Source organism: Hippocampus zosterae, chromosome 12 (assembly GCF_025434085.1).
Source record: "Hippocampus zosterae strain Florida chromosome 12, ASM2543408v3, whole genome shotgun sequence".
In the NCBI taxonomy this organism is placed as follows: domain Eukaryota; kingdom Metazoa; phylum Chordata; class Actinopteri; order Syngnathiformes; family Syngnathidae; genus Hippocampus; species Hippocampus zosterae.
Window position 1 is genome coordinate 8,013,762 of NC_067462.1, and position 23,235 is coordinate 8,036,996.

Below are 23,235 nucleotides of genomic sequence, written 5' to 3' on the forward strand. Positions count from 1 at the left end.
TCACTTTAGCCCTTGCTCTGGTGCACCTTACTTTGAAGGACAGAAATTGCTGACAGTATGAGTAATCTGCTTTGCTGAAAATAGATTTTTTTACAGCTCCTAAAGGAAGGATGAGGGAGGGCAAAAACCTACAGTACAAGGATGTAAATGAGAGGAGAATTGAAGGAAGGCCGCGCCTCCCATTACACGCCAACCCCTTTCCCTGCAGCCCACGATGTGTGGATGACGTCAAAGGCGCCGTTTAAAAAGCTACCGGACCTCGCGATCAGGCGCACTTACACGCGAGCCCCCGCGCGTGGATAGCTTGCAGCGCGGGGAAATGGAAGAAAAACGTGTGCGTGTGTGTGGTGAAGCGGCAAATCATAGCGGTCCACTTATGTAGAAAAGGAAAAGTTGGATGGGAAGTAACGGGCGGGACCGTGAGTTATTCCCCTCATTCTCACGAGCATTGGAATTTAAAAGGAATGCGCGCAAAGATCATGTAAACTCACCAAAAGTGCAGCCAAGCTCTCATGCATGGACGCCAGGATGTTGTCGGGTCAGGAGGCTCTCAACTTGAGCGGCTTCAACATGAGCGACGATCCGCAGATGGCGCAGCCGCCTGACGAGGTCGAAGCGCGCCTGTCGTCCACCGGCTTCGCGGTGCTCTCCGTGGTGCTGGGCTTCATCATGACTTTCGGCTTCCTAAACAATCTGGTGGTTCTGTTGCTCTTCTGCAAGTTTAAGAAGCTGCGCACGCCTGTCAATATGATGCTGCTCAACATCAGCGTGAGCGACATGCTGGTGTGCGTGTTCGGCACCACGCTCAGTTTCGTCTCCAGCATCCACGGACGGTGGCTGCTCGGCTCCAGCGGTTGTAGCTGGTACGGCTTCATCAACTCCTGCTTCGGTAAGCTTCGAGGCCACCGGGCTGGGGTCATTTCATTAGATGCACCTCGCTCGGTCGAATCCAAGGCTTTTTGTGCAAGGAGATTGTTGTATTTGAAAGCCTAATTGATAAGCCCTGATAGGTTTATGTTGGAGGAACCTCTGCAATTTATTTTTGTTGCGACTACCTGTCCATGACTCACTTTTGGGTTTGCTCTTCATTATCGCAAAAAAAACCTCTAAGGAAATGTCATTTTTCTTCACTTTTGAAAGATTTAACAATTCCTTATTTCACATCATTTGAACAATAGTATTTTAAAATCGGTTGTTGTTGTTTTACAATGACTTATCTTACTCAATTTGTCATTAAAATCAAACAAGGTCATTTTGAAAGGCTCCATATATGGTGTCACACAGGATATATTTTGAACCCAAACTACAAAGATTTTCCCTTCAGTATGGGTCAGCCAATCAACCAACATGTCTGCAACGTTGCTTTATTCAGTGCGCGAGAGGAGGCGAGAGGCGCGGCAGAACAACGCGACTGCTCACAATGCCGTGAGCAACCAACAATTTGTGAAAAGAACATTGCCATGCTGAAATAAGCTCAAGGGGGCCATCAAGGGCACCCGCTTTAATGACATGGACGACATCAAAATGACAACAGAGCGACTGAGGATCGGGAAGAATATTTCTAGGAGTGTTTGGATGCGTGGAAGAAAAGACTGGGAAATAAGCATGCTAAAGTCAAGGGGGATAACTTTGAAGGGGAAAACTTGTAGCTTGGATTTGAAATATACAATGTTAGTTATGACATCAGTCCTGGAACCTTTCTGACACATTTCATATATGATAATAAACACATTTCATTGCAGGGGTACTTGCAGTACTCATAGGGTACTTCACCTATGAGACACATACACACACACACACACACACACACACACACACACACACACACACACACACGCGCGCACACACACACACACACACACGTTTGCCAATGGCTGTTGGAGTGGTACCTTTGCCACTTCACCACGAGTCCAGTTCCCACTCAGTGACTGAGTAAATGTGCATCTGAATGGTCATCTGTCTCTCTATCAAATGCGGTTGTCCGGCAACCATTCAGAGTATAGCTGAACCTTCACCCAAAGTCTTCCAGAGTAAGCACCAGCTCATTGTGACTCTGAGAAGAATAAGCGAAATATGAAAAATGAGCATGAACACGGGCATGCATGCCATGCCGTCTTTTAGGTCTCCTATAAAGCAGGGGTGGGCAATTATTTTCCCGGGGGGGGGGGGCAAATGAGAAGCAGAAAATATTGTGGAGGGCCGGGCCAAAAGTTAGAAATAGAAAATAAAGAAGATAGCACAATGTATTTGTATGCCAGTAATGATGTAACATTCTCCTCCACCATCACACTCGGCACCGGTTCTCCTCAAGGATGTGTACTGAGCCCCCTGTTGTTCACGCTCTACACATTTGACTGCTCTCCGACTCTTATTCGCGGTCCAGTTTGCAGAAAGTTTTTAACATGATAACAATCAAACCATTCTAGGAAATGTTCATTTACTCGAGCCACAAGCAATTCACTCTGAGCATGGAAATTGCCAGAATCGGACTGAGTAAGAATCGCTTCCTTGTTTTTCAAAGTCTCGTAGATTTGAGTCTTTCCGACTCCAGGCGTCTCCTGAATGTTTCGTACTTTGTTACCCGCTTTGTTTAATCAGAGACATATCACTTTCCCTTCCATGGTCATTACTCTCTCCCTCTTTCTTCGTCTTCCTCTCCCTCCCTGTGCTCTGCAACTTGAAGTAACTGCGCCACCTGGTGTTGACATACCTGTCATTACAAGTCTAAATGAAATGAATGCAATCAAACCTTAATTGTGCACCAATCTTTGGCGGGCTGGATTAAAAAGACCAACGGGCCGCATCGGGCCCGCGGGCCGCAGTTTGCCCACCCCTCTTCATTTTGAAGGTACAAGGACTCGGCCGTGCCATTACAAAAAGCCATGGCACTCTGAGCGGCTCCACACGTTGCACATGCCAAAGAGCTGTTTTTGCACCGCTCCATTCTGACATCCTTGCACATGTGCTCTCTGTGTTGCGTGCAACACAAAATATAATGAAACCTCACACTGAACTGTTTTCTGAATAAAACACTCTTAAGAAGTCAGTATTACAAAATTTCATTCACTGCTGATTCTGCTGGCACGTTGACATCTTGATCATTATGACAGATGGTCATTGATGGTCACCCCGCCTCCACTGTCCGCAAAATTTCAGATGTATATGTCGCCGTGATGGGAACCTTCAGTATTTAGTTGACTGGGAGGGTCACGGCCCAGAGGAACCTTCCTGGGTCTCTAGATCCCTCATCTTCAGCCCTTCCCTCCAGGGGGACTTCTACCGTGAGTTCCCTCACAAGCTGGTAAAAGTACCGGGAGGTGCCCCTTGAGGCGAGGTGGGGGGGGGGGGGGGGCTAGGGGGGTTGTGACAGTGACAATGTGCTTCTTTGTGTCCTTGATGTTTGTTGTTTTGGTCTTTTATCTGGTAACACAGGGCTGGGCTTGTTTTTCGTTGTATTACACAGTTACATATGGTTAGAATGTTCAGCCTTCAATGCCCTGCTCTGTCCAGCTGTGCGCTCTGTTTTTTTAATAAGAATTTTTGCATATGAAAACGTTTACCCCGCCACTTTGTCTAAATTCCGCTCCTCATGTGATAACAAGTTCCATCTTGTCTGCATTTTTTGAGCCTCATTTGTGTTGTACTCAGGCATATATTTGAGGGATTTCAGGAACAAACAAATACGTAGTCATTAGCGGATTAGCGAGAGAATTGTGGTGACGTGAGTTTCAAATCTGCTTTGGTACATTCCTTTAGAATTATGCAAATGTGCTTCGAATTGAACATGGAGGTGATCAATTAAAAAAAAAAAGAAATTATGAAAAATATGTGCAGACTGACCTATTTGACATGGCTTGTTATAATTGCCATGATTTCAATACCCACTCCCCAAATTATTTTAATTCAAAGGGTATACTTATATACTCTCCCATATTCCAAAAGCAGGTTTGAGAGTAAGTGAAGACATCATTGTGCATCTGAACGCTTGTTTGTCTATATGTGCTCGACACACATTCCACTTTTCTGCTTATTGTTCTTGATGTAAATTGACTGCAAAAAACGCATTCCATTGTGGAGATGGTGTGTCCTATAATGTTCTCAGTTCTCTTGTGTGCTATCGGTATGTCTAATGGCATTCATTAGAAAAGTGTGTTAGAAACAAATATTTTCTAAATAATGCAGCTTCCAGTCGCCTTGTGGGAGCCTCATTCAATGAGGGAAACGAGGAGCTTTCACAACACTACAACACAAAAGACTAATTTCACATCACGGGAGCCTCTGGATCCATTTCCATTGAAGAAAAAAAGAAAATGTGTCTGCACATTAAGTGGATAGAATGGATTATACAAACAAAAGTGAAGGACAGCACAAAAGTGGATGTGGTTTTATCCATTCACAGCAAGAGACTGCATTCACTCGCGTCGACGTACTGACTTTGCGGTGACTATTTCTTGTACTATTACACCAGGTAGGTACACACAGAAGATGATGCACCAAGTTCAAGTTCAAGTCAACTTTATCGTCAAATGTGCTCCATGTGCAACATACAGCACAGATGACATTTGATTCCTCTCAAAACATGCAAGAGGTGATGTAGGTGTTAAAGATGTTGATACCTTTGTTAGATTTAAAATGTCTCTAGACAAATTATTAAATGAAATGTAGTCCTGTGAAGAATCTTAAGGGACTGGAAGTACCATAACCTCTTTAACAGAAAAGGATGTTAGAGCTTCATAGAGTGGGGAACATTGCACACATGTCCACAGGGTGTTAACGATAACCTTGCACCACAAATTAGTTCCCATTTTGACAGCGTTGCCATGGTACAAGACCATCATTTTAACACAGCCTAAATAGCTGCAATGATGTCCTTGTTGCATCTCCTGTGGTGTTAATTATGAAGGCTTTTGACTGATTATTGAAGCCGTGGTTGTATTATGTGCGTGTCTAAAACCTGTGTAGACAAAAAAAAAGAATTCGAAGGTCACGTAAAGAATGTCAGTATATTTGCGTCAATAAGATTGTTATGTGACCCCCGCCGGCAACACTGGGAATGATGCGTGAGAATAATGTTGGATATGGATTATATGAGTGCAAAAAAAAAAAGAAAAAAAGGAAAAGTGTTGTAAAATAAATCACATCACAATGAATCATTTTAGTCTATATTACGCTGCAACAATTTACAAAGTCAATAAAACCACCAGAATAGTGTCGACAGCTTTGAATCTAAATTTCAATGTCGACGTTCGACAACGCCAGCATATGCTGAATGGATTAAGCATAGGTCAATTCAAACGAATCGTGAATCGCCACTGATCATCATTCTCAGCATTGCGTAAGAATGAGCATGCAGGGGCTAATTTCTGGAAGAGAAAGGATTGTTTTGAAATAGGCCTCAGGCCCCTTGTCTACTAAATAAATAACCCCCCCCCCCAAAAAAAAACTAAAGAAAATAAACCCTTTAAAAGAATGCTAGAATTACTTTTTTGCTCGTCTAAGTGAGAAACACAGGTTGGCATGGATCAATATGTTTGTCATAAAATAAACAGGAACATGTTGCATTTTTAATTGTTGGCTTGCAGCGTCACAGTCGGAAGATATTTTACAGACCTGCAACTGGTTGCCAACCAGTCCAATGCGTACTTGCTGCTTGCCCAAAGCCAACTGGATGAGCACACTCATGATCTTAATAATGATAATAATAATACATTTTATTTATAAGCGCCTTTCAAGACACCCAAGGACACTTTACAATAACAAAAAACACAAAACAATACAGGTAATGAGGATAAGCGGTTGAGAAAAATGACCAGAAACACCTGCTAAGGCCCTCCAAGGCACGCAGCTGTGAAAGAGGATTGACCTTGAAATTCATCCATGGATTTCTTTCACCAGTTTCTGTTGTCATGACGACACTGAAAAACATTTGTCACATGATATGTTTCTTTGAGGGTTTTTTTGGGAGGTTGCAGAAAGAAAATTTGCATGTTGAGGATTAGTTTTTGAATGTTTGCAATTCCGGGGTCCAAAAATGTTGAAAACATATTTTGCTAACTCTTCCAGAAGTATGACAATTAAGCCATTATGCACCAATCAAAATAAAGACTGACAAAATATCAACAGAAATCGTGGTCACAAGAAGCAGCGGGGGGAAAAAAACAAGGCATGAACATAAAGCGCTTTCAAAAGGCAAGGGAATCATAATGACAAAGAGTCCAATTACATAAAAACAAAACAAGCGCAAACAAAGACAAAATAATGCCAATACTTACCTAGGAGGGACCGGAGAGCAAAACAACAATGATCGAAAACAACACGTGCGCATGAGCAGCAAGCAAAGTCAACAATCCAACAGAAATTTGACAATTAGGTAGTCCTTAAATATGGCTAGATGATGAGACATTGGCAGCAGCTGTGCACGCTGGAGGGAAGACCCTCCTCTGCCACCTGCTGGAGACACGCAAGAAAGAGAATCATGACATCGAGACTTAAACAGCAACGGTGCCGGTTTTCCAAAAATGTACACTTGTTTTCACATATTTGCCTTTTTAGCTGCCAAAACAGTTTCTTAACGCACAATAGCCATCTATCCATCCATCCGTTTTCTAATCCGCTTATCCTCACAAAGGGTTGCGGGCATGCTGGAGCCTATCCAGGCCGTCTTCGAGCAGTAGGCGGTGGACACCTCGAACTGACGGTCACAATATAAATTTTATTTTTATGTTTTGCCAATCAATAACATTTGTGTAATAATCAATTCCGAGATTAAAAAAAAAGAACTACAATACTTCCCATTGTCTTTATAACTGAAGAAGGTGACCTGTAGTTTTCAGGCTCTGAAACATTATCAAGTCAAAGTTTTTAGTTGAATAAGTCACAATACAGTTTTATGCAACTGATCCCTAAAAGTGCTACGATAACATCGAATTCTAAACTTGCGCCATGTTTTTTTTTAAAGAGATTCAGCAGTCAGTGCAGAACAGCAGGGGCAACACTAAGACGTCGGATGTGATTAATCAGTTAGAAGTTCATCTCAGTGGGGATCTGTCCACAGGAGAAGGGCTGTTGGACGCTTAACTGTCTTGTTATTTATGCCCACCTCTCTTTTTGATGAGAAATTCCAATAAACCAAATCATTTGGATTCTGTTTGTTCATTTTTTTTGGCCTCAACCGCTGAGGTTGACTCCCCTCACAACAATTTTGTGGCAGCGTAGACTAGAGCATCACATTTGAATTCCGTTCCTTGCTCAGGTGAGCCGTTGAGACTTGTTGCTCAGCGGGATTTCACGGGAGGGAGGTGAGGAGGGGTGAAGCCGAAAGTTCCTCCAAGTCACCATTGTAAACCGTTCCCAATTGCCTTACCTAGCTAAACAAAGGAAGCAATAGGACCCAAAAGTGAAAAAGTAAGTATTGTATTGCTAGTCCACCCCAGTAGGCTGACAGAGACAGACAATTGGCATGCACCAATCTCATGCACGGATCCCAGTGAGCCAACCAGCCCTATTTTCATTCCGGCTCCAAGTCGAGCGCAAAACGCACTTCAACTGTGCGCATAGGTGGCGCTTTCTTTCTTTTGTTATTTTGCTCGACTTTGCGCCGGAAAAAAATTGGGTGTCGCGGGTGTTTGCACCTTTGTACGCCATGGTGGGATGGAATGTCGTGTTTTCTTGGACAATTCTCGTACATCATTTGCATAAACCCGTTGTTGTGTAACCCATCGACCGAATTCACAAACACGCTGTCCTAGATAGACCATTGCCCCAGCACGAAAACAACGCCGTGTCCGTTTTAAGGCGAGTGCAGGTGACTTTCTGTCATCAAATTATCAGTTGCATCGGGGGCGAGGCTGGTTCATGCGCCGGCATGCCCAGACAGGTGCGACACGGTTCCAAAAACGCTAGAAGAGATGTGCGCAGGTACAAAAATTAAGTTACACCCATTTTGACGCCAGGCTAACAAATTACGACCCCCTCCATCTTTATTCTTATCACATTTTTCTCTGAAAAGTGACACTTATTCTTCACGTGTACTGCTATAAGTATGCATTCGTACATGTATTTGCATGATATGATGACATTAACATTATCTGCTAACCTTACAACTTCAGTCCCATCACAATATTAATCAAATTAGATTACACTTACATTTTTTTATGCCTATGAATTTTTTTCCTCATAATATTCTGCCCCAATGCTTGTGACCAAAAGATATTAGCTTTATTATTCCAAGAGGATTTTTTTTTCTTGCAACATGATCACCATTGCACTAAATCAAACAGATACTCTAAGGAAAGAAACAAACAATGGCATCGCGAGGCCATTGCCTTCCCACGGCGAAAACTCCTAATCTCACTCAGAGTCTCTAAATGAAAGCAAGAATAGAACAATGAAGAGAGGATTTTCTCTGAGCTTTGCCTGTATCTCTTCCTGGGCTTCCTGTCGCTGATCCTCATTCTTTAGTCCCGCTGTTTTGTTCTGCTCGCCACCATCCTGCGGAGGCATATCGTGATCCAACCTCGACGGGTGATTGGAGGCAGCAGCTGGTTTGAAAAGAAACAATTTGGGATTCCGACCATCAAAGTGAGCTGTTGGGAGCATTCAACAAACCCGCAAAAATTCAACAGCACTCTTACTTTTCACGTTTGCTTGAAGTCACTCTCTGAGGAGAACTCTTTGCTTATTTATAATTTTGGTCTAAAGCACGTCGCCTTTGGCAGTAGCACCATCATGCAATGGGACGACAGACAGCTGGCCTTGATCTGTTCCTCAGCATCATCACGCTACTGCGTGCGAAGCCCAGGAATGAGCCCACTAACTGTCAAAATGTGGTCAAGAAAGAAACATCAAGATAAAGTGACTATAGTCGGTTGCCGTTCATTGTCATGAACTATTATTAGGGTCCCCCGTGATCGGATGCTGATGCCAGCTGGCTTTGGGAAAGGCAGGGTAGACCCTGGACTATAGTTGACAAGCAAACTCAGGGTACATGTAGACCAGGGGTGTCCAAACTTTTTGCCAAGGGGGCCAGATTTTATGTGGTAAAATGTCGGGGGGCCGACCTTGGCTGACATTCTTAACATTGAACAACAATATTGTTCAACAAATTTTAGTAAGCCAGTCTGTTTCACATTTCCATTTTTATTTTAATTTCAACAATCTTAAGAATTTCTTTTGGTTCATTTGAAACAGGTATATCACATGCAACTGCTTATTTACTTGACTTTTTCTTAAACAGAAGTCTCCTGAGTGCAAATTGATTGATTTGAAACATAAAATGTATCACCATGACTTTTCAATAGTCACAAAACCTTTGACTCGAACAACAGGGAAATGAACAAGCAATACACATATCCACAACTGCAAGGATCATTTGAAATATGACATATCAGTCAATATAAACACGGAGTGATGTCTTGTTAACTCGTGAGTGATGCCCTCTAGTGTCTAAATGCTATTACTCATTTAGTGAATGCTATTACTCATTTAGCCACTAGAGGGAAGCAGTACTCTATGAAACATCACTCACCAGTCTACGAGACCTCAGTCAATGCAACACGTGTTCCATTGCACCCAACCTGCGGGCCAGACGGCACTGATTTTATGACAGGGGCCGAGGGCCGGATGAAATTCGACCGCGGGCCGGATTTGGCCCGCGGGCCGGACTTTGGACATGCCTGATGTAGACAAACAACCATTCATGCTCACAATGCGGCACCTGGCTGCCAATTTTCATTCACCCTTTGTTAATTGTTTGACCCCGCACACCCCGACTCCCCAAAAAAGTCCCTGAAATCAAGTTGAAGTTTGCATCACAAAACTTGATCATGACGGATAGTCCTTCCCGTTTTTATGACGGATGTCTTGATATGATTGTTAGGAACTGGCATGAAGCAGGTGCGCGCTGTTTACCTGGCTTATAGAGTCCGTCTGTCTCTTTACACGCCCTCAAATATGCTTTCTGGTTCCCAGACAGTAAACGTGAGCATTTTTCAACCACACAACAACCCTTTCCGAGTCACGTTTACGTCACGATTGAAAGAAAATACCTAACATTGCCACACTTAATCACTCGCGACTGCGAGGCTTCAAGCATCTCACAGAGTCTCATCATGAGGTTGCGATAGAGACCGAGAGACGTTGGAAGAGACACACAAAGGCATAGAAGTGCATGTCCATGGGAACACAATGGTTTCACAGATCAAATATGTGGATGTGCATTCAAAAGCACTGGCAGTAAAATGGTACATTGGGCTGTTATTTTTTTTTTTAAACACAAATGGGGCAGGGTTGATTCACGGTCAGTGCCCCAAATATCAAGCCACTGCTGGCAAAAAAAAAAAATGGGTAGGTTATCCAGATTGAGTCATTGCATTGGGCATTCGGCAACAAGAACATTACGTGCATTCAAAAGTTTAGAGAAGGTCAAATTAATATAATACAATACATGCTGATTTATATAGCGCTTTCACAACAGCGGCAGCTGTAACAAAGCGCTTAACAAAACAGTTTTCATAAAGTAAAATAATAAACACAACACAAAACATAAAACACAGACAGTCGTGCAGTCCTAACCACTTTTCCGTCACACGCTTTGTTGTTTGAAGCAGTTTGAGATGAAAGAGGAGAGAATCAAAGTGTCCTTTAACCAGTGGATCAGAGACGTCATGCTCAAAATGTGCACACGTCGGCTACAAGCTAAGTTTCAAAGTCAACAAGAAGCTGTAGCATCCACTGACGAAAAAAGAGATTGGTTCACTTCTCCTGTCCCATGGAAATCCATTTCAATTCCAAGCGGCGACTCACGGTTCCAAATACGCATCGGCGCTCTGCGCCAACGCTCCTCTCTCCTCATCCTCAACTTCAGCAGCCATCCATCCAGCCGCACCAACGCCGACTGTCCAACTGCGCCGACATAACCACTGAACAAAACGGGATTGTGAAAAATGCTGCCCATTACAGGCGCAAAAAACACAAGCGCCCCGGGTCTGTCCAGCACCGACAGTCAATGGCGCCGACATTCCTCCCAATCAAAATCTGTGCTGGTACAGGCGTGCTCACTTGCTAAGTGAACTTGCTAAGTTGTTTGTTAAATTCACTTGCTCAGGTTAGAGTGCGTTTTGAAGTTCACCTCATACATTTTTTTGTGAGTGGTATATCATGTATGGTTGAAGTAATTCTCCGCAAATAACGGAAGGGCCTGCTCAAGAAGAGAAAGGAAAAAAATCAACCCATATTGTTAACGCTTCAATGTCGGTACATTGGATTTTTCTAACGTGTCACTCTGTGTATTCTCAGGTATCGTGTCGCTGATTTCTCTGGTGATCCTCTCTTACGACCGCTACAGCACTCTGACCGTGTACAACAAGCGTGGACCCAACTACCGCAAGCCACTGTTGGCCGTCGGGGGCTCGTGGCTCTACTCTTTGTTCTGGACGGTGCCGCCGCTCTTGGGCTGGAGCAGTTATGGTGTGGAGGGAGCCGGAACCAGTTGCTCTGTGTCCTGGACGGTGCAGACAACCCAGTCGCACGCCTACATCATCTGCCTTTTCATCTTCTGCCTGGGCCTGCCTGTGCTGGTCATGATCTACTGCTATAGCAGGTTGCTCTGGGCTGTCAAACAGGTAGAAATTTTGTCTGAGATGCATGGAAACGTGTCGAGCTATGAGTTTAACAATGACACCAAAAATGATTTAAAGTTTGGACTTGTATTTGGAAATGTTTAAAAAATATTTGCTACACTTCTGTATCACATCCTGTTCATTTTTAGAACACTTCTTGTTCAACATGGGGCATTCCCAGGTCACTTCCTGTTCAGTTAGGACTACTTAGTGTTCAAATTGGTACACTGGTGAGCTTCCTGTTCATTTTGGCGCTCTTTCTGTTCATTTTGGGGCACTTCTGGTCTACATCCTGTTCAGTTACGGCCACTTACTGCTCAAATTAAGGCACTTGTGGTCAGCTTCCTGTTCATTTTGGGGCACTTCTGAGTCACTTCCTGTTCCTTTTGGTGCACTTCCTGGTCACCATCAAAGAACCGATTGTCACCTAGCTTCCAATGGAAATTCAGGCTGATAATTGGGAAACAATAGTGGCACACAAAGACCTTTTTGGCATCCACAGGTTTAAGCAATGGACAAACAGTAAACACCTCACTGCCAAAAAAACCCCTTAATCCTAGTGTGCTGTACATCAATCTTCCAAATGTCACATAACGATCCAAAGAGCAGCTGACAAATCAGATAATGTGATAGGGTCCATAAATCATTTGGTTATCAATTGGTGGAATGGCCTATGGTCATCCTTTGTGTTCCAGACAATGGCAGAGCAGGTTTTGTAGAGCACAATTTTCATGTATTTGATCCTGGTGCTCCACGGATGTACGTGGTGGACCTCGTAGTCTTATGAGACCAGCATGGGACAATCCCTCTGAATCAATGTAGAAATCAATTAATTGAACGACAAATTATTGTCATCTTAAAAATATTTTAAAAGTATCCTCATGTTGAGGAGGGCGGCCCGGTAGTCCAGTGGTTAGCACGTCGGCTTCACAGTGCAGAGGTACCGGGTTCGATTCCAGCTCCGGCCTCCCTGTGTGGAGTTTGCATGTTCTCCCCGGGCCTGCGTGGGTTTTCTCCGGGTGCTCCGGTTTCCTCCCACATTCCAAAAACATGCGTGGCAGGCTGATTGAACACTCTAAATTGTCCCTAGTTGTGAGTGTGAGTGCGAATGGTTGTTCGTTTCTGTGTGCCCTGCGATTGGCTGGCAACTGATTCAGGGTGTCCCCCGCCTACTGCCCGAAGACAGCTGGGATAGGGTCCAGCACCCCCGCGACCCGAGTGAGGATCAAGCGGCTCGGAAGATGAATGAATGAATGAATGAATGTTGAGGAGCGGGGGGGATTAGCAGGTGATGGTTTCAAAATATATGAGGAAAACTGATTTATTATTATTAATTTTTTTTCAAGCTCCCTCGTACATAATTATCTACATCCTCGGTGACTATGATGTATTTTATTTATGTTTTTGGATTGAATTTTTGGATAGCATTGATGGTTTCTATTATTGTGACATGATAGTGGCGGTCTTAAAAGGTGGATTAAGTCAGGTAAATCCCGACTCAAATTCCATGCACCAGATGCACGGGTGCAGGGCCATCGTTTTCTCTCGTCTCCTTCTTGAATCAGTCTTGCGCTATCACTGGAATGACGTGCTAGTGTGCATAAGCTGCTTTCAATTGAATAAATAAGATTTAGCTTTCACTTACAATTACAAAAAGTGGGTTACATAAACTTCTTTACTTACTCAGTGCCGTTTCGTTAATGCCATTCGATTGTAACGAATTGCTGAGCATGTTTTTGGACTCCTCAGCGGCATGTCATTTTCTCCTACCACACACACACACACACACACACACACACACACACACACACACACACACACACAAGCACACTCGAACACATGCAAATGCATTCTAATGACTCACACGTGGTTATATTCCAACTGTAGTTATTAATAAATAAGAGTTCCTGATCAAAACTAATACTCTACTTGTCCAGTGCAAATTGCTGGAAGATAATGAGTCATGTTTTTTTTATCAAAGCATGATAAATTTCCATAGACGGGTCATGAAACGTCCTTGTTGGTACATGTAGTGAGTCAGTGGCAATGAGGGTAGGACATCTATTATTTGACAGCAAGGCACCATCTCTCGGTCAAACTGACTTCGACCTTCTAGCTGCTGAAAACAAACTTCAGGGACGCTTAACCCTGGATAAATACAGCATTTTAAGATCAAACATTCAGCTATTGCCGCTTTATCCTCAGGAGGGTCGCGGGCGTGCTGGATCCTATCCCAGCTGACTTCGGGCATTAGGCATGCGTGCTATGCCCAGAACTGGTTGCCAGCCAATTGCAGAGCTCAAGACAAACAACCATGAAGCCTTGCAAATAGTGTTCCGGTGTCATTCTCTGGAGGACATTAAAAGCAAAGACATCATTTCTACACAAAGCCAAACATGGAAAGTAGCCTTGATTTAGCGCTTTCGTTATACAAATACATCTGAGAATGATCTTCACCGACCAGATGGGCACTCTTGAATAAATCCCCTTGTAATACTCCCACAGTCGAGAGGGGATTGGAACATGAATTAGGGAATATCTTTGAGGCATTCTCTTGCATACAATGAATCATCTTGTTCTTGTATGATTAACTACCGGAACTATACTTACATTTTTTAACGGCTTTTATTTTTTATTTTTTACAAGAGACTTGTATCAAGTCATCAGAATTATCGAGTGAGGTGCTAGGCCTTTCATATATGTGCACGCGTGTGTGTGTGTGTGTGTGTATGTGTGTGTGTGTGTGTGTGTGTGTGTGTTTGAGTGGGGGCGGGGGTAGTTTGGCATTAAATTACCAAGGAGCTGAAACCTTCCCATGCCAATATTATTGTACTGTGTTATACTGTCCCCTAGTGGCCAAGGGACACTTACCATAAAGAACAGCACATTGTCCATTGAAATGAAGCAAAAAAACAAAAAACAAACATTGGTTGTGGTAACAATAACAAGAACTGTAATGAGAATAAGCAGTATAATAAATGGAATGAGAGATGGTAACAAAAAATAATGAATCCTTGATCATTAATGCATTGTGTTGTTGGTTTTTTTCTGTTTTTGAGCCACAGGTGGGTAAGATCCGCAAGACAACAGCTCGAAAGCGAGAGTTCCACATCCTTTTCATGGTTTTGACCACGGCCGCATGTTACCTGCTGTGCTGGATGCCGTATGGCGTGGTGGCCATGATGGCGACATTCGGTCCACCCGACATCATTAGCCCTGTGGCCAGCGTGGTGCCATCCTTGCTGGCCAAGAGTAGCACAGTCATCAACCCGCTCATCTACATACTCATGAACAAGCAGGTGAGTCAACACAGGAGACTTCGACATGGAGAATGTTTATTTACATTGTTAGAAAATGAACCGTTTAAATCATACAAATTCAAATATTGATTCAAGTGTACTAAGAAGAAAATGTGCAAACCAGTCAACAAGAACACCCTATAAGGCTGTTAGGAATGAAAGTGGTGTTGCTTCATTTCTTCTTCTGCATCAAAAAAGATGTCACAGGCAGTGAGGTGCAAGATCCCTCAAATTCACCACAGGTCATAGAAAAAGTTACTTCGCAGAGATGCGATAAGGAATTAAAAAAAAAAAAAAAGGAAATTGGCACAAGCGCATGAGGTTCAGATGAAATAATTGCATTAGATGAAGTGCTACTCGGGAGTAGCCTGCAGCCAAACTGGATTGGCCTCTCCACAAGCATGCAAATGGCCCCGCTGAAGCAGAAGAACCAGATAAATAGCCTCTCACAACATATACAACATAAGGGGGTTTCTATATTTGCAGCACAGTATAGCACAGAACAAAACTCTCCAGCCCCTCATCCTGGTTTGCATGCCGTGTGCACTTCTATAGAAACGTATGTACACTATCCTCAATGCTTGTTGCACTTTCAGTGTGTCACAGTCACAAGAAATCAAATCCCCAGGAGTGGCTTAATTCCAGTTTCACCTTTACCAATTTAATTGGAACAAGCTCGAATTTCCCTCAGCTATTAAAAATCACTTACTTTCTGATGGGGGGGGGGGGGGTTAGCGCTTTTATTTGCATTCTTTGTTCTGTGATTATTTTTCATTGGTTGGTCAGGAGTCGAAACGTTCGTCAAAAAGTGTGTATATATGTATGTGTGTACACACATATATATATATACTGTATATTTTCTTTTTTGAATGTATTGTTGATCAAGGTTGTTTCATCACTCTCTTATTCCTCTCACAAGTCTCTGTTGGAATGTACTGAGCTTCCATTTCCAAGACATTGTCAAGAACTGGAGGTCTAACGTGGATGTCCACATAGCTGACATGTATTAATCCATCCATTAATCCAGTCATCAGTTATTATGTCCGACTCGAGCTAGAATGACCTAAATCTAAATATGGATTCACCATTGTCTATTTGTCAGAGTGATGCAGTACCTTCATGTTCCAAGTGTCCATCAGAGCTGATCTTGACAAGTTATTATACAGTCCTACTTTTATATCGAAATAAACAGTACCACAGCACATGATCTGATCCATACAGCTTAGTCTTATTTTATAGTAGTCAAAAGAGAGGCCACTGCATATTTCAATATTTTTAAGGAGTTCGGACTTTGTTTTCTCATATAGTGGCCTGGGGTGTGTCATTGTCAACAATTACATTTCACAAATAAATAAAATACGATACTTCAAATAAAAATATATTACAATAGCTAGCAATCGAAAGGACTATTCTAGAGAGGAACTGTGTGAAACTGGGCCAAGTGTGTCGCGCTTGCTCCCCCCTGAATATAAACATGGATGCACACCACATTGTGGGGCGAGCGCAGAAGTTACTGCGATGCAAATTGGTGGGAATGGCAACACCAGCTCATTCTAAAACTTGTTCATAACAACCGAATGGCATCCAGCAAAAAACATTTCCATGAATGCAATTCTAATTTGAATCTGAAAAACCTGCCTTGGTAGGTGCTGCTGTTTTGGTAAGCACCAAGTAAACTGTGGTCATTACACGAGCTTCGGCCACTCTTTTCGTAAATACACCGTTTCATACAGCTAGCAGTTGAGAAACCCTGAAATCAACTTTTTTATTTCCAGAGCCATCGTCTTCCATTTAATATAAAACTCACGTGACATCACTTGTCACACCAAACAACCGACATTGGCTCAAGACCATTTCATAACAACAGCATACGTTTTTTTTTGTGTTTAAAAAGAAAATCTCTCATGGGCAAGACAAATATTGCCCAATTGAGAGCTAGCAGGTATATACAAAAAAAAAACCCAACCCCAAACATAATAATTCAAATCTCCTCAGGCAGAGACGGAGCAAAGCTGATGGTTTTACTGAATCACATTCCTCGCGGATGATGGCAAGTCCCGAGAAATATTTGAGGATTTTCGGGTAGAAATAAAGGTAGCTTGCTATAGCTCTGTGACAATGTAACATAGGTATAATCCCCCACCCCCCCGCTCCTGTGGACCACATACTTTGTGGAGAGGCTAGCATGCAGCGGCTAAAGGTAACATTCAATGAGGAGTGATAGCCGAACAAGAGTCCAGGTTACTGATGTCTGGCTGTTCTGAACCTACTCAAGGTGACGTGAAGACGGGGTTCACTGGACTACCGACCTCTATGCTCACCTTACCTACTGAAGCATGTTACACACATACCAATCGAACATCTTAACTAATAATTAAAATGTGAGAGGACAAACAAATATAAAGAAAGTGTGTTCAGGACTGGTGAGAGAAGACACATTTCAAATTCAAATTTCAAATTTTCCCCTTTAATGAAATCTCCCTGGAGTATTATCGCACTCTCCCCAGTTAAATATACCACCCTTTCATGGACTCCTGGAAGTCTTCTTCCGGGATCCTCCGTAGTTATTATGTCATTATGTTATTAGTCATTATGTCCAACTTGATCATCAACTACATCTTTAAAAACGGGTCCCTTTTGGGAAATCCCAAAATATCACAGAGCCAGACTAAGTGAGTGGGCATTTTGCTTCTTGCATGGCCAGGAAATGTCAGCACACCAAACATAATGTTGAGTGTCCTCCCCAAAGCAGGTGTCTGTTGTAGTGCCAATACTGACCTGTGAAAGGCAGCATTGTACCACAAGGCACCTGAACCTCCGGAATACGCAAAGAAGAAATCGAAGAAGTCACAATCATGGCGTCCATGACTCTACCGTTGTGTTGACAACACTCATAAGGATTTGCTATCGGAAATATTAACTCATTCAGTACCAGCCAATTCTGGACCAAGTCTGAAAAGACGTTTAAAACCGTCTTTGGGAGCGAGTTAAACTTTTTTCACATTCACGACTGGGTGATTGTGCAGATTGGGAAGACAAAAATATCATTTGACCCCAGCCACACGACAGGATAGTCACCCAGGATCTTTTTTTTGGGGACACATCTGAAATTCCAGCCATTGCCGATTTTAATCAGAAAGAAAAGGCGCAAATTTGGTCTGATTGTCAGTATGTGTGTATCCCGCTTTACCTATCCTGACACTCATAGCCTACACTCTACTTTTCTAACCTACAGTATACCTTAACCAACTTGCCTATCTACCTGCCTGTCCTACCCTACTGCTAGTTCGAATCACCTCAAGAACATTTAGGATAAGCTTAAATATGATTTTATATTCTTGCTAGAAAGATCAACAACCATTCAACCAAAGCAGCAATCCAGTTCAAAGTTCAAAGTATCCTTCACTGAGCTTCTCTTTTATACACGGTAAATCGTAGCTGTTCCCATCTAACTTTGTCATCCTCTGATTCCGTCAAACAGGAACCATGTCCGCAACCACAAACATATTCAACAGTCATTCGTCTAATATGAAACAAGTCACCAAGTTTGCGACGTACATTTATGTAAGAATGTACAGAAATTAATGCACGATTGAAAATATTTTCCCCATTCCCTATCCACCAACCGACAATCCGTCAGCACCAATTTGACACCCATCTTACACATCAACTAAACTAGGGAGGCAACTGCCGGTTTCTGAATCCGCAGGGTCGTGCGGCAAGTCGTGTTATCAGGCAAACGGGGCACGGAACTGGTTGTTTACACTTCCCGAAAGGCAAATAACAACTTGCCAGATGACTTCAGATGAGTACAAAAACGGGTTAGACGGCGAGCATCAGTGTTGAAGTGAATAACCACGCCGACTCTTAAAAAAGACACAACACCAATTAAACCACTGTTGAAAATTCCCAAAAAACTCTTTAAAATTTGTGGCTACGCCAAGTCAGCTCCTTAGCTAACATGGCTCAGCTAAAGCAGAAAGATATGTCTTTTTCAAAGCTGTCACGAGGGCATCCCCCCCCCCCCCCCGCCCCTTTGGCAGCCTGTAGTCCCAAAGAACATCTTGATGAAAACAAGCTCTCCCCAAAGCCTCTCTGTTGATCCCCCACCACCCTGAAGGTCTATGGCTTGTGTTTTTCGACAAACTAATCCAAAACTTGTAAGCCTACCCCCTACCCCCATCTCTCCATCGCAGCCTCGTCGTCTCCAGTGGCTTTATTGCACGGCACCCTAAGTGGGCCCAGAAAAGGTCAAAGTTACATAAAGTAGGCTCAGTGGTTCAGCTCGTATATGTTCAGAAGTCACAGTCAAAGGTGCGGAAGCCGGGGAGCGTGACCCGTCCCTTTCTGCGCAGGTCTTCCTCTGAGCCGCTGTTGATCCGCATGATGAGGCTCTTTTCATACAAGAGGGGGTGGTAGGCACCCAGAGTGCAGGCCATGTCAAAGTAACGCTCGTAGTAATGACATAGGTCCGTCTTCCTCGTGGATGGGATGTACTCGTACACGTGCACCTGCTCGCACAGCGCCATCATCAGGAGGATCCCTGTAGGAATATAATTCAGGATTCAATTTTTATCATCTTTTAATCCCTGTAAGTGAACATATAGGTATCGTTAATTGACACACGACAGAGAAAAATAATATTAATACAAATTAGCTTCTCTCAAACGCTGTGTCCGCTCCATGTGCTAAAACCACACGACATACCACACATAATGTCCGACACATCCGGACATTTCATTTTTGATCCACAAAAATCTTCTTAATGCCTCAGGTGACTGGAAAAATCCCAATGGGTTGTTGCGAGACATTCCATAGCATGACCAGAAGCGCTAAGCAAAAGCGAGCTCGCGAGCTAACCGGGGTTCTTCTCAACCAGCGGACCGAGCATACGGGGTATCACATCCTTGCCTGGTGGGTCAGTGTGTGGGTCTACATCACAAGAAATACTAAAAAACACACACACAGGGGGTGGGGCAAAAAAAGTGCATGTTCGTCAAAGCCTTCTTTGAGCGACAAATACATCAAACATGCAGGCGAGGCAGGCTCCGTTCATGCTGCGTTATCTGCCTAACACAAACATCACCAGCCTTTGCCGCCAATTTCTGTTCATCATTTTGTCTCGCTTGTTATTCTGCTCACGGGTCTCCATCCTTTCTGCTGTCATTGTGAATCTGATGCTCAACCCTTCCTCCCAAGATGACTCATATGGTGAAGGGCCATGGAATTGTGTTATATGTGTCCCCCCCCCCCCCACCCCCATCCAATAAATGTCTAACACAGGCAATAATGTTCAGTTTTGATAGACATTGTCACAGAGGTAGTAACTCGGTGCGCAAGTCGTAGCAGGTTTAATAGACTGATTTGACATTGAGTACAAAAACAACAAACAAAGAGATGAAAAATCGACTATAACAGATTTCCCGTACTGAAATGCCGTATGCTGTGGGGTCCATACAAATAGGAAAAAGCTTCAACTGTACTGTGTCAAATGTATCCAATAACATTTCAGCCCATTTAAATGGGAGCATTATACTTATTCCTCATCGGAATTATTACTGCCAAACAAATCATGCGAGTGACTTGCCTTGAGTCTCTTGAGTCTCTTTTTCTCTTTCTGCCGTTTTCCCCGCTCTTCTTTTCTTTGTGCTCTGGACAATTTCAGTGTTTTTGACATGTTTACACAGTTGTATGGGTCATAAGAATAAATTCGTCCCTAGCGTCACAGAGAGCAAAAAGGTATCAACCAGTCAGAGGAGGGCAAGGCGGAGAGCAAACTTGATTTCTCACACAAAACAGATGTGGAAGCTGAGTATTGAGTCTGCCAAAAGGCAAAATTGCAGTCAATTTCTTTTGGTGGGTTGTGTGAGAAATTGCTGAATTCAACATGCACTGGATTTATCAAACCTAAAATGAGTTGTAATGGCTGACTTTGTGCCTTCAAACAGCGCAACTGAAAGGCAGGCGCACACGGCACGATTGTATGGAACGATGGTGAGGAATAAAGGCAAAACGAGAGGCAAGGGGGAAAACATTTCCACTTGTGTGAACATGTTTGAAATGCAAGAAACAGAATTGAACACATTGTCAATCCTACAATGCCATTTTGGAGCTTCTGAATGACTTATGGACTGACCTGGAGTCGGTCACAAGAAGGAGTCATGCTAGGGCTCTGTTACAAGGAGTCATGCCATATCATGTATGACAAAACTTTGCATTTTCCCATTAGGTCCTTTCAGGATCTCCCAGAGCAGTTTGTCAGGTGTGCAGTGACGAGTTTTAAACACACGTTTATGCAGGATGTAGATCTAGATAAATGTAGCTGCTGCACATTGCGCAAAATCAGCAAGCTCTGCAGGAGCCTCATATTTGACCCTGATCATTTGACTCATGTGTGCTGGCGGAGGGAAACATCTAAAGGGAAAGCGGACCTCGAGGACGCAATATGCCACACGGGTAGCCTGCAGCCGAAACTCAAACGCAAACCTCGGAACTGTGAGGCAGGCGTGTCGACCTCTTTTCCAACCAGAGACCATTTTTCGTGTAAACCTTCGAACTACCGATGTCCTCCGTTTACGTTAAGTCAACGTGACTGCTGTGGAAAAAAAAGGTCATAAAAGTAATCCATGCAGCGGTGGCTTTAGCAGAGTACTGTACACGCAGTAGTTTCTTAAGCCATAATTGGTTTGATGCGCAGGAATAAATGTTGAACGATGGTATCTAGGAAACGCTCCACAAGAACTCTGAGATGTTTCCAAATTAGGCATTGAAGCGAACCACGCAGACTGTCTGAGGCTATTCCATGACAAGCAACAGGTCATTAGGAGGCCATTTTCTCTGCTCTCACGGCAATGAAAGTGCTTTGAGCAATGATTTATGCTCCATCAACCCCATCACCGGCTTGTGCTTCTGACAACAGGGTCGCTAGCACTTGCACTGACATTAACCCACTTCCCATCTGCCTCGTTAGTTCTACAGATGCTTCCTGATCCTGTTCCACTGCGAGAACTGGTCGGGGAAGAACGGCAGAACCTCCATGTCGTCCAAGACCACCGTCATCCAGCTCAACCGACGGCTCTCCAGCAACACGGTGGCATGCGCAGCCCACTTCTCGAGCGACGCGCTTAAAACTAACGCCGAGCCTGCCGTCAAGCTGACCACGCCCCCCGAGGTTGTGACCTGAAACTGGCAGGCCTAAGGAAGTACAAACACACACAACAAGAAGTGGGATAATGCTTCAGCTGGTTGTGATTTCTGGTGCAAAGTGGACTGCAGAGGACTATGGACGAACGGGTTAATGTCGTTTACATGTGAGCTTTGTGTTTGTACAGAGATGATTCCCTTTTGTGTCCCATGACTTTGACATTTTTTTCATTTGTGCTTAATGTGCTAAATGCAAAATAAAGGAGAGAGAAAAAACACGTGCATGATATTCACAATATGATTTGATGTACAGTGTGCGGACACGAGAGGGTTATGTGCAAAAAGACTTTGGGGTTGGTGGAGATTCACTTCAAAATAGTAACCCGGGAAATTGCGTTATTCACATCAGGTGGAACGAGGACAAGCTAGCGTTTACCTCTCAGCACTTACGGACTCACAATTCATCCAAGAAAAGAATGACGGTCATGGCAGCAAAGCGGAGACTGCGGGGCACACTATTGAGGCATCCAGATGCTAACATTAGCATGCGTGCTATTTTTATTTATTTATTTTTGTTATTGCGTCATTGTCAAATTAAATGATGAATCTGAATTACAATGATGAATCTGCTTGACCAATGACTAAAAGTACACTGTACTGTATTGTATTCCATTATCAGGTCTAATGAATGACTTTGCCAGAAAATCTTCGATTAGTGAGTACCTGTTGGATGCCATGCGCAGAAAAATTAGGCTCGCTAAAAGACGCGCAACTCACGGGAATCTCATTATTTTCTTTATTCTTTGCTAGATGTCTCGCTACAAAATAAATCCAGATTTTCAGAAACGAGACTTATCGCAACAGGCCAAAGGTGCTGCCAACATATCAGGTCGAGACAAAAGAAGCCCATTTCTGTGATGGTAGCATAAAGCCATACTCTGACTGTCTTGTTGTAAGAAATATGAAATGGCGTACAAAGCTCACCAAGCTAGTTTGTCTGATACACTCCAAGCCAAATGGGTGGAGAGCGGGGGGGGGGGGGGGGGGGGGGCGACATAGTGAATGGAATAAAAACTTGGCTTTTGAACGGTTGAAGTTAACCACAACTCTGAACCGGACGAGCAGTGTAGAAAATGGATGGATGGCATCCTTATTGTAAATTGAAAGTGAATTTA

At 43.4% G+C, this 23,235-nt stretch overlaps 2 protein-coding genes across 3 annotated transcripts in view; one reads left to right on the plus strand and one right to left on the minus strand.

The window, feature by feature from the left end:
* Positions 1–215: 215 nt before the first annotated feature.
* On the plus strand, positions 216–22,322 carry tmtops2b (teleost multiple tissue opsin 2b). 2 transcript variants are annotated; one of them, XM_052082274.1, is made up of 4 exons: positions 216–889; positions 11,296–11,621; positions 14,678–14,917; positions 21,888–22,322. In XM_052082274.1, exons 1-4 carry the CDS (start codon positions 517–519, stop codon positions 22,098–22,100), a joined length of 1,152 nt encoding a protein of 383 aa, XP_051938234.1. In that variant the 5' UTR covers positions 216–516; the 3' UTR covers positions 22,101–22,322. The 2 variants fall into 2 exon arrangements, with proteins under 2 accessions (XP_051938234.1, XP_051938235.1); XM_052082275.1 differs by having other exon boundaries at positions 220–889; positions 14,684–14,917.
* st6gal2a (ST6 beta-galactosamide alpha-2,6-sialyltranferase 2a) overlaps positions 14,937–23,235 on the minus strand; it is a 36,796-nt gene continuing 28,497 nt past the window's right edge. The window contains exon 6 of the mRNA XM_052082258.1: positions 14,937–19,460. Coding sequence (XP_051938218.1) covers positions 19,213–19,460 — 248 coding nt within the window. The 3' untranslated portion in view covers positions 14,937–19,212. The remainder of the gene's footprint in view (positions 19,461–23,235) is intronic.

Coding starts and splice junctions, on each gene's coding strand:
- tmtops2b (XM_052082274.1), top strand. CDS start 517: ATGGACGCCAGGATGTTGTCGGGTCAGGAGGCTCTCAACTTGAGCGGC. Junction 890..11,295: donor CTTCATCAACTCCTGCTTCG/GTAAGCTTCGAG, acceptor GTGTATTCTCAG/GTATCGTGTCGCTGATTTCT. Junction 11,622..14,677: donor TGCTCTGGGCTGTCAAACAG/GTAGAAATTTTG, acceptor TCTGTTTTTGAG/CCACAGGTGGGTAAGATCCG.